Below are 12,902 nucleotides of genomic sequence, written 5' to 3'. Positions count from 1 at the left end.
CACCCCTGAAACAGAAATGCTTTTTACTCTATATATTACAAATCTCTTTAAAATTTTTTTTTAAGATTTTATTTATTCATTTGACAGAGAGGGAGAGAAATCACAAGTAGGCAGAGAGGCAGGCGGGGAGCGGGAGGCGGCAGGAAGCAAGCTCCCTGTTGAACAGAGAGTCCGAAACAGGGCTCCATCCTGAGATCATGACCTGAGCCGAAGGCAGATGCTTAACCACTGAGCCACCCAGGTGCACTACAAATCTCTTTAATGAAGAATTGTTCTTGAAAGCATAGTTATGAATGCGTATTATGAGTACTATTAGCATCTTGGGGAAGATGAATCTTCATGGTTTATGAAAATTCTCCTCCAACTCTTTCAACTGGTTTTGTGCGGTCTCTCAGAATGGAATACCTGCTTGTCTTCAAACCAACATACACATATATGGACTTTACATTTAACTCTGTACGTGTTTCCTAAAACCCTCAGAATTATCAGTTAGTTTAAAAAATAATTAAAATTTGCTTTCAGAGATCATATATCATAAAGCTTTTAATGAACTCTCCTCCCCACTAGAAATAATTTAAACTTAAATGTGTAAGAAAATTTTAAGAATTAATAAACTCAGCGTTAGAATTTAGCAAAGAGCCCTTTTTCCTTCTTGTACTACTTGCTTTAGCAACATTTATTAAGAGCCTGCTTTTTGCAAAGCACTGGTTAGACACGACCAATGATATTGCCTTGTTATTTTATAGAAACAGTAATTATTTTCTGTCCCTCTAAGTATTGACCCTGTCCTTTATTTCCATACACACTTTGCTGCACCACAATGAAAAAATTTACTTTTATAGGATCCCCAATTTTTTAGTACTCTTGGAAAATAAGTTCAGCCATGTCTTGCACCATTAATTTATTGATGCAGCAAGTATACTCAAAGAAGTGAGTATTTCAGGAATCTTGTAGCTGTGAAATTGGTAAAAAGACTTGATATCCTCAGGTACGGATGGGTCTGGCTGCACTGAGTCTGAGCCGTACAAGGTGGGGTTCCAGAAAACAAGTATTTGCCTTTTACAGCCAACCTGCGCCATACTACTGAGCAGTTCAGAGATCCCCAGGACCATCTTATGGTGTGAACTTTAATGCTCTAAATTAACTCTACATGAGATTTCATGCTCTATTGAGAAGTACTTTAGTTATTATTAGTCTTTTAAACTAAAGCGCACCTCTTTCTTTCCTCATAGCCCCAGTTGCTCCAGAAATCACATCTGTGGAGTATTACAACAGTCTGTTATACATCAGTTGGACGTATGGTGATGACACAACTGACCTCTCCCATTCGAGAATGTTACACTGGATGGTTGTTGCAGAAGGAAAGAAGAAAATTAAAAAGAGTGTATGTTTCTTTGAATCCCAACATGGAGCATCTGAATATTCTTTAACATAAACTATTGAAAACCATTAAGCAAACATTTATTGAAACATTAAACAGATGTCTTGTGATTCTTGGCACTATGTTAGGCTCCCATGAGAGAACAATTTTTTTTATGTTTTATTAGTCACCATACCATACATCGTTAGTTTGTGATATAAAGTTCCAGGATTCATTGTTTACATGCACTTCATGTAGGTACTCCATGCAATATGTGCCCTCCTTAATACTCATTGCCAGGGTAACCTGGCATCCCTCCACTCCCCTCCCCTCTAAAACCCTCAATTTGTTTCTCAGAGTCCACAGTATCTCATGGTTCATCTCCTTCATTTTTCCCCTCCTTCTCCTAATACCCTCCATGTTATTCCTTACGCTCCACAAGTGAAACCATATGATAATTGACTGTCTCTGCTTGACTTATTTCACTCAGTATAACTTCCACTCCCGTCCACGTTGGTGGAGAATTTGGGTATTCATCCTTTCTGATGGCTGAGTAATATTCCATTGTATATATGGACCACAGCTTCTTTACCCATTTGTCTGCTAAAGGGCATCTCCACTCTTTCCACAGTTTGGCTATTGTACAGTGCTTCTATGAGCATTGGGGTACATGTGGCCCTTCTTTTCACTACATCTCTATCTTTGGGGTAAATCCCAGTAGTACAATTGTAGGGTCATAGGGTAGTTCTATTTTTAATTTTTTGATGAATCTCCACACTGTTTTCCAAAGTGGCTGCACCAACTTGCATTCCCACCAACAGTGTAAGAGGGTTCCCCTTTCTCCACATCCTCTCCAAGATTTGTTGTTTCTTGCCTTGTTAATTTTTGCCATTCTAACAGGTGTGAGATGGTACCAAGAGAGAACAATGAAGAAAGGACAATCAAGAAAAATTGCATTCTTTCTTTCATAGAATTCACTTTTAATCTTTAATACTGAGCTGTAATAGTTATAACTAGTAATTCACTTACATTTACAGTTAAAAATTTGAGCTTTTCCTTCAGGATGGCAAACATTTTCAAGAAAACCACATTTAATATGTTTTGATATTTTCTCTCTATATCACCGATGCCTAAATATTTGGGTATGTTGGAAATACTGATTTCTTTTCTTCTACTTTATTAAACTTTTTGAAATAGCATTAGTTAGGGTAGAGACTACATTACTGTAAAAAAAACAACAACAGGGCGCCTGGGTGGCTCAGTAGGTTGAGCCGCTGCCTTCGGCTCAGGTCATGATCTCAGGGTCCTGGGATCGAGTCCCGCATCGGGCTCTCTGCTCGGCAGGGAGCCTGCTTCCCTCTCTCTCTCTCTCTCTGCCTGCCTCTCCATCTACTTGTGATTTCTCTCTGTCAAATAAATAAATAAAATCTTAAAAACAAAACAAAACAAAACAAAACAACAACAACAAAGATTGTGGCTCAAAGAAAATAGAAGTTTGTTTCTCTCATGCTAATGCAGGACAATCAGAGCACTTCTGCTGTAAGGGATCAATCATCCAGGGCTCCAGATTCTTTCTATCTTGTTGTTCCATCTACCATGATGTAGTCTTCATTTGCATAGGTGAACTTTCCTAGACATTAGATCCATCTTGTAGCCTGCGGGGAGAGGAAAAGAGAAAATGTGGAAGCCCAGCATGAGCAGAATTATAAGCGGCCCATGTGACTTCCACTGACAATTGATTGGTCAGAGGTGGGTCACATGGTCTCCTCTACCCATAGCGGAGACTGGGAAATAAGAAGCCAGGCAGCTATAGATGTGACTAGGCTTCTTCTGAGCTTCCCAGCTAAGGCTGAGTAATGTACACATCAGTACCGACCTATCAAATGCCTTTTCTAAAATTTGCTGTGAAGATGAGGAAAGATATCAAAGGAATACATATTCCAGATAGAAAATTAATTGCAGAAAATATTCTGATACATACTATGCATATTTAGAGCTACCTTGCATTTGGCTCAGTTGAGGAATTTATATCATTTTCAAAGGAAATAAAGTATCCATTAGCTTGTAATCAACTGTAGATTGATTACACAGAACAGAGAGGGAATGCCTGCTATAGCCCCATAGTTGTCTGGAGCCGTATTCTAGTTCAAATTCATTAGAAGTTTAAACCCCAATTTTGATTGGTCTTGTAGGTCACACGCAATGTCATGACTGCAATTCTCAGCCTGCCTCCAGGAGATATCTACAACCTCTCAGTAACCGCTTGCACAGAACGAGGAAGTAATACCTCCATGCTCCGCCTGGTCAAGTTAGGTAAGAAGAATGCACACGAGTGAGTGTGTGTGTGTGTGTGTGTGTGTGTGTGTGTGTGTGTATGTGTGTGTGTGTGTGTGTGTGTGAAAATAGTCATGTCCAAAGAACTGGTGTTTGGATCCATTGATTTGTCATGGTCTTCTCAGTTCAGTGAAATAATGGAAATATGGCTCACTCTCTTTTATAAGTGCAAAATAAACATGTATACTACTAAAAGAGTTAGGTTCAACTTAATACGAGTTTCTGTGAATGGAATGTTTACTCTGCTGAGAGGCAAGAGTATTCACCATCCTTAGTGAGATTAGAGAAACCAAGGAGTCTGAGAATTTAGAGGAGACAAGACTTTAGAGGTTATCTAGTGTGGTGTTCTCAACCCTGCCAGACACCAGTCCCTTCTCATAGGAGCATTATGGGATGTCCTTCTTAATACCTCAAATTGAAACTCATACACAAAATCATCCACATATTGATTTTCTAAGTTGACATAATTTCCTAACTCTAATCTAAAACCAAGATAAAAGAAAAAAATGTATAACAAAATTGTATGGATCTCCTGCATATTTGTTCAGATACATTTTTTCTCTAAGTCATAATGAAATTACCTAATGACTACGCTTAATCAAAATGAACAAGTTTGAGTTTACAAGAAGCAAAGGAAATCAGTAGTCCTTCCAGACAAGTAAAAAAGTAAATGGGGGAGTGAATAAAATAACTGAGCAAGCATAACTACAGGTGGACCCTTGAATAAAACCTAGCGTTATTATAATAAGAGACTAAATGTATTTGCATATGATGAGAGAAAGAGGAAAATAACCTTAATTAAAGTAAAGAGAACATGCCAAGAAAAATAATGGGCTGTGGATGAGGGGAAATGAGGAAAGTATAATATTCTTGCAAATGAGCTAGAAATTACTGTGTATCGTAGTGTCAAAATAATTATTTATCTTATGAAATACAACTAGGAAGTGACACTATTTAACACAGAACGCATTTTCTACATTCAACAATCTTCCATGTAGTGAAGGATATATTTAGTTCCTGATACATAAAGGGACCTTAGAGATAATATTCCATAATCAGCAGCAGGCAAAAAAGGATAGATTGGCAGACAGTTGTGGGGTAGTCTCCGTATCCAAGGGGCAAGCTGGAAATGTACTTCAATGTGTCATTCTTGTGGCAGAGATCTCTTTTTCTTATTTCAAAAAAGAAAAATATAGAGAATAGCAATACAAATATTTTCAAAACGCTTAATGCAACTTATATCACTGTTTCAGACGTCTGCTTATTTAGACTCTGTATCTAAGTCTAGTCATAAGAATGTCAAATTGTCACCATTATTACACATGTTCAGATGTGCAGCTATAAGTAAAATGGATCCAGGTAGAGGGGCACCTGGGTGGCCCAGTCAGTTAAGCATCAGACCTTGGTTTTGGCTCAGATCATGATCTCGGGGTCATGAGATTGAACCCCACATCGGGCTCTGCACTCAGCATGGAGTCTGTTTCAGATTCTCTCCGTCTTTCTCTGCCCCTCTCCCTAAATGTGTGCTCTCTCTCCCTCTCTGTCTCTCAATCAATAAATAAAATCTTTTTTAAAAAAGAAAAAAAGACTGATCCAGGGTGTCTTATAAGCAGCTTATACACCCTGAGTAGCATTGCTGGCAGTGATGTACCTTTAGAAAACTCGTAGAAAATCCTGAAAAGGGGCACCTGGGTGGCTCAGTGGGTTAAGCCTCTGCCGTCGGCTCACATCATGATCTCAGGGTCCTAGGATCGCATCAGGCTCTCTGCTCAGTGGGGAGCCTGCTTCCCCCTTTTTCTCTGCCTACCTCTCTGCCTACTTGTGATCTCTTTCTCTGTCAAAGAAATAAATAAAATCTTTAAAAAAAGGAAAAAGAAAATCCCAAACAGAACAAAGCACAGTCTTTCTTAGTTTCCCCAATGGTTGTATTTCTCTGTAATTCAACACATAAGACACTAAGTCTTAAATCTTTTTGTGTGTGTCTCATATTTGCCATGGCAAAAATTAAATTCTTGCACTGGAACCCTTTAAAATTAAATAGGTAGCTGGAAATATATAACACATTAAATAGATACTCTGCACAGAAAAACTAAATTATTGAATAATTTGTAAATAACACCTTAATTCTTCTTCATGACAACTTCCTTCTAAATTATTTTACCTAACTTCTTGAAAAACTTTTCCAGTATTATCATGTAGTAAAGTACTTTACAGTGGATCTATACTGGTGTGACATTAAAAAGGTATGTGGGAAGTGGGACGTGGGACAGTTTTTCTGTTTGGAGCTTTCTTGATCATTTCAGGACATCTAGCACTTCTGCTTCCTGTCCACAGAAGGCCAGTTAGCAGCCTTCCTTGTGACAATTAAAAATATTCCTGCAAATTTACAAACACCCTCTCACTGTGAACCACAGCTTCGATTTCATTCACTGTAGGCAATCTGATCTTCTTCCCCAGACGTCTTTACTTCAGTTCCAGGAATGTGGAGATCACCAGCTTCCAAGCTTGTATGATCTTTCTAAAATTGCCTGCCAATTCATTTCAACTGTTATGTCTGATTTTGTCCTCTGTGGATATAAAAATCAGTTGAAAACTTGTTTCCAGGTAACTAGAATTTACTTACAGATTATGCTCACCCTTTCCATGCCTTTCTTTTCCCCAGCTTCATGATCACAGGAAGCTGTAAGTGTTTCTGGGGTCCTAGCTGTTTTCTCTAACTCAATTTGGGTTTTTTAAGTCTCCCTTGAAGTTCAAAGGTAGGTCTTATCAAAGGACCATTCAGTGAATCTATTGCAAGTTTCAGTGTTATTTTTATTTGACATTACGGCTGATAATCTTGATCAGGAGTATGAGTTAAAGTCATGAGCTGGTACAATTACACTCATACTACATAGAAGTAGGAGTAAAAACCATGACAGTTTCCAAATTTATCATGAGTTTTGAGCCTCCGTGTCTCCCTATTAACAGACCAAATTACCTAAACCAGTTTAGAAATACCCTTTAAACTTTTCAAGAAGAGAATGCAAGTTTCCACAGAAATTCTTTCTTGGAGTCAGTAAGGTTTTCCCTTTTGTGATCTAAATAGCACACGAAATATTGCCTCTATATTGTTCCCTTCTGAAAATAAGACAATGTGTATATAATGGTCCTGAACTCAGTCTTTTTCCTCCTGAAAACTAAATAATTTCACTTTTTATTCATTTGTCTAAAAATCTATTTTCTATTCTACTAATCACATTATTGTGTTTTTTCAGTTCTTCCAATTTTCCATAACACACAAGGCCGTGCCTACTTTAGATGCCTAATAGATACTTGTAAAACCACACTGCAACCACAGACCTCAGAACTGAAAATAATATTGTAAGTTTTACCATTCAGAGAAGTAAAATAACATTTCACTTTCGTAATAACTGATTGCAGGTGTTTTTTTTATTTCACAGAACTTTCATTCTAGTCACTTTATGTTTCTTTATAGCACTCACTTGGCATACAGAGAAGTCATATTAATTCTACTTTACAGAAACATACAACTTTGGTACACAAATTATTCGGACTTGTTTGAATCCAAATGATGTTGTTAGACCTGGGACCAAAACTGGCTGGGCTGGGTCATCTGTATGGTTCAGTCAGTTAAGTGTCATACTCCCGATTTTAGCTCAGGTCATGATCTCTGGTGGGGAGATCAAGCCCTGTGTTGTGTTCCATGCTGGGCGTGGAGCCTGCTTAAGATTCTTTCTCTCCCTCTCCCTGGCACTCTGCCTTCCCCCTCCCTCTCTAAACAAACAAACAAACAAACAAACTGGCTGGCTTACCTTAAGTTCAATTTCTCTGTGATAAAACCCTCTTCTCAATGGCTCTACTTGCCATTATGGAGGGCAGATTTAACATCTGTGGAAAGAAACCAGGCTACTGATGAATCTGGTATAATATAAATTAATCCAAGAGGGCATGTGCAAGGGTAGAGAACCCTCAAAACAATTGGCAAGGATTTTCTTTTTTTTTTTTTTAATTTATTTCACAGAGAGAGAGAGAGATCACAAGTAGGCAGAGAGGCAGGCAGAGAGAGAGGGGGAAGCAGGCTCCCCATTGAGCAGAGAGCCCAATGCTAAGCTGAATCCCAGGACCCTGAGATCATGACCCAAGCCAAAGGCAGGGACTTAAATCACTGAGCCACCCAGGTGCCCCAAGGATTTTCAACTATTGTGTCATCAATAGCCTCCATGAGAAGAGATCAACCAATATTGGTGCTGTTGGCAAGGCATGGAGCCAGTCATCTTATTAAGAATTTTAAGTTGCCAGCAGTCTCACGGTACCATGGTGGTGTGTGATGAGAGCTGCTTTGGCAGTCCATACAAATGTCAATCAAATCTCCACTAAGACATGACATTTTAAAAGAACTTATTGGTTGATATGCAACTGTGGCTTCAACTAGCCACCAGTATAACTTCTGGTCTTGGTGAACCCACATAAAACTCTGGGCCAACTTTAAGAGGATTTGGTTAAGTTAACATCTGATGATCAACCATTTTAAAAAAAGGAAGAAAGGGAAAGAAATAGAGATGGGAAATGTTGGGCATATCACAAAATAGCTCTATGGTTATGGAGTATCCATTCATTCATTCATTTAACAAATACATACTGAGAACCTTCTAAGAATTGCCCAGATGCAAACAATCTGAGGGTTTTAGAGGGTGGAAGGGTGAGAGGTTGGGTGAGCCTGGTGGTGGGTATTGTGGAGGGCACATATTGCATGGAACACTGGGTGTGGTACATAAACAATGAATTCTGTAACACTGAAAAGAAATTTTAAAAATAAATAAAAATATAAAAATAAAAATAACTGTAAAACAAAAACAAACAAACAAACAAACAAAGAATTGCCCAGATGCCAGACTACTTGTAGTAATGAATTCAAAGGGCTACTTTCAGTTTCAGTTCACAAGGAGTTTATGATCTACTAAAGGGGACATGGTAAGAAATTTTGTATAGCGCATTAAAACAGGGTAATGTGGGACAGATTGCATATGCAGCAAGACCTTTCTCTGAGGAAGCAGTGGTGAGAGATAGGAATAACAAGAAAGGATCTTCCATGAAAAATTTGGACAGGAGCATGCTAAGCAGAGGGAAGAAGCAGAGATCAGATCATGTAAGACTTTTATAAGGTGGAATTGAGATTTTATTTTGAGTACAATAAGAAGGCATGGAGAGAATTAAAAATAAACAATCTAACCTACTTAAAATAATCCCTCTTTTTGCTCAAGGGAGGAACAATTGTTAGGTCAGCAGTGAAGACAGGGAGATCAATTAAGGAATCATGGGTCCTAAGCTTAAAAATAATGTTCTAGGGGCATCTGGGTGCTCAGCAAGTTGGGCAGCCAACTCTTGATTTTAGCTCAGGACACGGTCTTGGGGTCAAGGGATCAAGCCCCATGTTGGGCTCTGAGCTCAGCGTGGAGTCTGCTTAAGATTCTCTCTCTCCATTTCTCTCTTTCAGATAAATAAATAAATCTTTAAAAATCTTTAAAAACAGCATTCTAGTTTGGTAATTTCCATGGGAAATGATGGCAAATTTGACAAAATTCAGGAGCTTTCTGGTGAAGTGAAAATAGGAAATAAGAAAAAGGGAAAATAGGGGGGAGGAGTCAAGATGGCGGAGAAGTAGCAGGCTGAGACTACTTCAGCTAGCAGGAGATCAGCTAGATAGTTTATCTAAAGATTGCAAACACCTGCAAATCCATCAGCAGATCGAAGAGAAGAAGAAAAGTAATTCTAGAAACAGAAAAACAACCACTTTCTGAAAGGTAGGACTGGCGGAGACGTGAATCCAAAGCGACGGGAAGATAGACCCTGGGGGGAGGGGCCGGCTCCCGGCAAGCGGCGGAGCAATGGAGCACAAAATCGGGACTTTTAAAAGTCTGTTCTGCTGAGGGACAGCACTCCAGAGGCTAAACCGGGGCGAAGCCCACGCAGGGTCAGCGTGGCCTCAGGTCCCGCAGGGTCACAGAAGGATCGGGGGTGTCTGAGTGTCGCAGAGCTTGCGGGTACTGGAACGGGAAAGCCGGCTACAGAGACAGAGCCGACAGTAAGATCACAGCTTGGGGTTACCTTGAACTGGTTGCAGGCTTGGTGAGCTCGGAGCGCAGCCGGAGGTCAGGCAGACGGGAGTTACTGGACGCTATTCTCTGAGGGCGCACTGAGGAGTGGGGCCCCAGGCTCTCGGCTCCTCCAGGCTGGAGACCAGGAGGCCGCCATTTGTATTCCCATCCTCTGGGACTCTACGGAAAGGGCTCAGGGAACAAAAGCTCCTGAAAGCAAACCTGAGAGGATTACTCACCCCAGCCCCTGGTAAGGGTGGTGCAATTCCACCTGGGGCAAAGACACTTGAGAATCACTACACCAGGCCCCTCCTCCAGAAGATCAACAAGAAATCCAGCAAAACCAAGTTCACCTGCCAAGGAGTGCGGTTTCAATACCAAGGAGAGCAGCAGAATTCCAGAGGAGGAGAAAGCCAAGCACGGAAGTCATGGCTTTCTCCCTGTGATTTTTTTAGTCTTGCAGTTAATTTAATTTTTTTCTTTTTCATTTTTTTCTCTTCTTTTGCTAAAATTTTTTTTGACTTTTACCCTTTTCCTTTTTAACGTTTTTTTAACTAGTTTATCTAATATATATATTTTCTTTTTTTTTTACTTTTCTTTATTCGTTTTCTTTTTTTAATTCTTTTCTTTTCCTTTTCTTTTTTTTCTTTCTTCCTTTTTGAACCTCTTTTTATCCTCTTTCTCCCCCCTCACGATTTGGGATCTCTTCTGATTTGGTTAAAGCATATTTTCCTGGGGTTGTTGCCACCCTTTTAGTATTTTACTTTCTCCTTCATATACTTTATCTGGACAAAATGACAAGGCGGAAAAACTCACCACAAAAAAAAAGAACAAGAGGCATTACCGAAGGCTAGGGACCTAATCAATACAGACATTGGTAATATGTCAGATTTAGAGTTCACAATGACAATTCTCAAGGTTCTAGCCGGGCTCGAAAAAGGCATGGAAGATATTAGAGAAACCCTCTCGGGATATATAAAAGCCCTTTCTGGAGAAATAAAAGAACTAAAATCTAACCAAGTTGAAATCAAAAAGGCTATTAATGAGGAGCAATCAAACATGGAGGTTCTCACTGCTAGGATAAATGAGGCAGAAGAAAGAATTAGTGATATAGAAGACCAAATGACAGAGAATAAAGAAGCTGAGCAAAAGAGGGACAAACAGCTACTGGATCACGAGGGGAGAATTCGAGAGATAAGTGACACCATAAGACAAAACAACATTAGAATAATTGGGATTCCAGAAGAAGAAGAAGAAAGAGAAAGGAGAGCAGAAGGTATACTGGAGAGAATTGTTGGGGAGAATTTCCCCAATATGGCAAAGGGAACGAGCATCAAAATTCAGGAGGTTCAGAGAACGCCCCTCAAAATCAATAAGAATAGGCCCACACCCCTCACCTAATAGTAAAATTTACAAGTCTTAGTGACAAAGAGAAAATCCTGAAAGCAGTCCGGGAAACTAAGTCTGTAACATACAATGGTAAAAATATTAGATTGGCAGCTGACTTATCCACAGAGACCTGGCAGGCCAGAAAGAGCTGGCATGATATTTTCAGAGCACTAAACGAGAAAAACATGCAGCCAAGAATACTATATCCAGGTAGGCTATCATTGGAAATAGAAGGAGAGATTAAAAGTTTCCAGAACAAACAAAAACTGAAAGAATTTGAAAACACCAAACCAGCTCTACAGGAAATATTGAAAGGGGTCCTCTAAGCAAAGAGAGAGCCTACAAGTGGTAAATCAGAAAGGAACAGAGACCATATACAGTAACAGTCACCTTACAGGCAGTACAATGGCACTAAATTCATATCTCTCAATAGTTACCCTGAATGTTAATGGCTAAATGCCCCAGTCAAAAGACACAGGGTACCAGAATGGATAAAAAAACAAAACCCATTTATATGTTGCCTCCAAGAAACTCATTTTAAGCCCGAAGACACCTCCAGATTTAAAGTGAGGGGGTAGAAAAGAATTTACCATGCTAATGGACATCAGAAGAAAGCAGGAGTGGCCATCCTTATATCAGATCAATTAGATTTTAAGCCAAAGACTATAATAAGAGATGAGGAAGGACACTATATCATACTCAAAGGGTCTGTCCAACAAGAAGATCTAACAATTTTAAATATCTATGCCCCCAACGTGGGAGCAGCCAACTATATAAACCAATTAATAACAAAATCAAAGAAATACATCAACAATAATACAAAAATAGTAGGGGACTTTAACACTCCCCTCACTGAAATGGACAGATCATCCAAGCAAAAGATCAACAAGGAAATAAAGGCCTTAAACAACACACTGGACCAGATGGACATCACAGATATATTCAGAACATTTCATCCCAAAGCAACAGAATATACATTCTTCTCTAGTGCACATGGAACATTCTCCAGAATAGATCACAACCTCGGTCCTAAATCATGACTCAACTGGAATCAAAAGATTGGGATCATTCCCTGCATATTTTCAGACCACAATGCTCTGAAGCTAGAACTCAACCACAAGAGGAAGTTTGGAAAGAACCCAAATACATGGAGACTAAACAACATCCTTCTAAAGAATGAATGGGTCAACCGGGAAATTAAAGAAGAATTGAAAAAAATCATGGAAACAAATGATAATGAAAATACAACGGTTCAAAATCTGTGGGACACAAAAAAGGCAGTCCTGAGAGGAAAATATATAGCAGTACAAGCCTTTCTCAAGAAACAAGAAAGGTCTCAGGTACACAACCTAACCCTACTCCTAAAGGAGCTGGAGAAAGAACAAGAAAGAAACCCTAAGCCCAGCAGGAGAAGAGAAATCATAAAGATCAGAGCAGAAATCAATGAAATAGAAACCAAAAAAACAATAGAACAAATCAACAAAACTAGGAGCTGGTTCTTTGAAAGAATTAATAAAATTGATAAGCCCCTGGCCAGACTTATCAAAAAGAAAAGAGAAAGGGCCCAAATAAATAAAATCATGAATGAAAGAGGAGAGATCACAACTAACAGCAAAGAAATACAAACTATTATAAGAACATACTATGAGAAACTCTACGCCAACAAATTTGACAATCTAGAAGAAATGGATGCATTCCTAGAAACATATAAACTACCACAACAG

At 39.1% G+C, this 12,902-nt stretch overlaps 1 protein-coding gene across 1 annotated transcript in view; it reads left to right on the top strand.

Annotated features, from left to right (window-relative positions):
* Window positions 1–12,902, top strand: part of PTPRO (protein tyrosine phosphatase receptor type O) — a 246,623-nt gene that overhangs the window by 171,996 nt on the left and 61,725 nt on the right. The window contains exons 11-12 of the mRNA XM_059185967.1: window positions 1,233–1,384; window positions 3,553–3,673. Coding sequence (XP_059041950.1) covers window positions 1,233–1,384; window positions 3,553–3,673 — 273 coding nt within the window. The remainder of the gene's footprint in view (window positions 1–1,232; window positions 1,385–3,552; window positions 3,674–12,902) is intronic.

Source organism: Mustela lutreola, chromosome 8 (assembly GCF_030435805.1).
Source record: "Mustela lutreola isolate mMusLut2 chromosome 8, mMusLut2.pri, whole genome shotgun sequence".
NCBI classification, from domain to species: domain Eukaryota; kingdom Metazoa; phylum Chordata; class Mammalia; order Carnivora; family Mustelidae; genus Mustela; species Mustela lutreola.
Note: the sequence above shows the minus strand (reverse complement) of the source record. Positions and strands in the feature narration are given on the sequence as shown.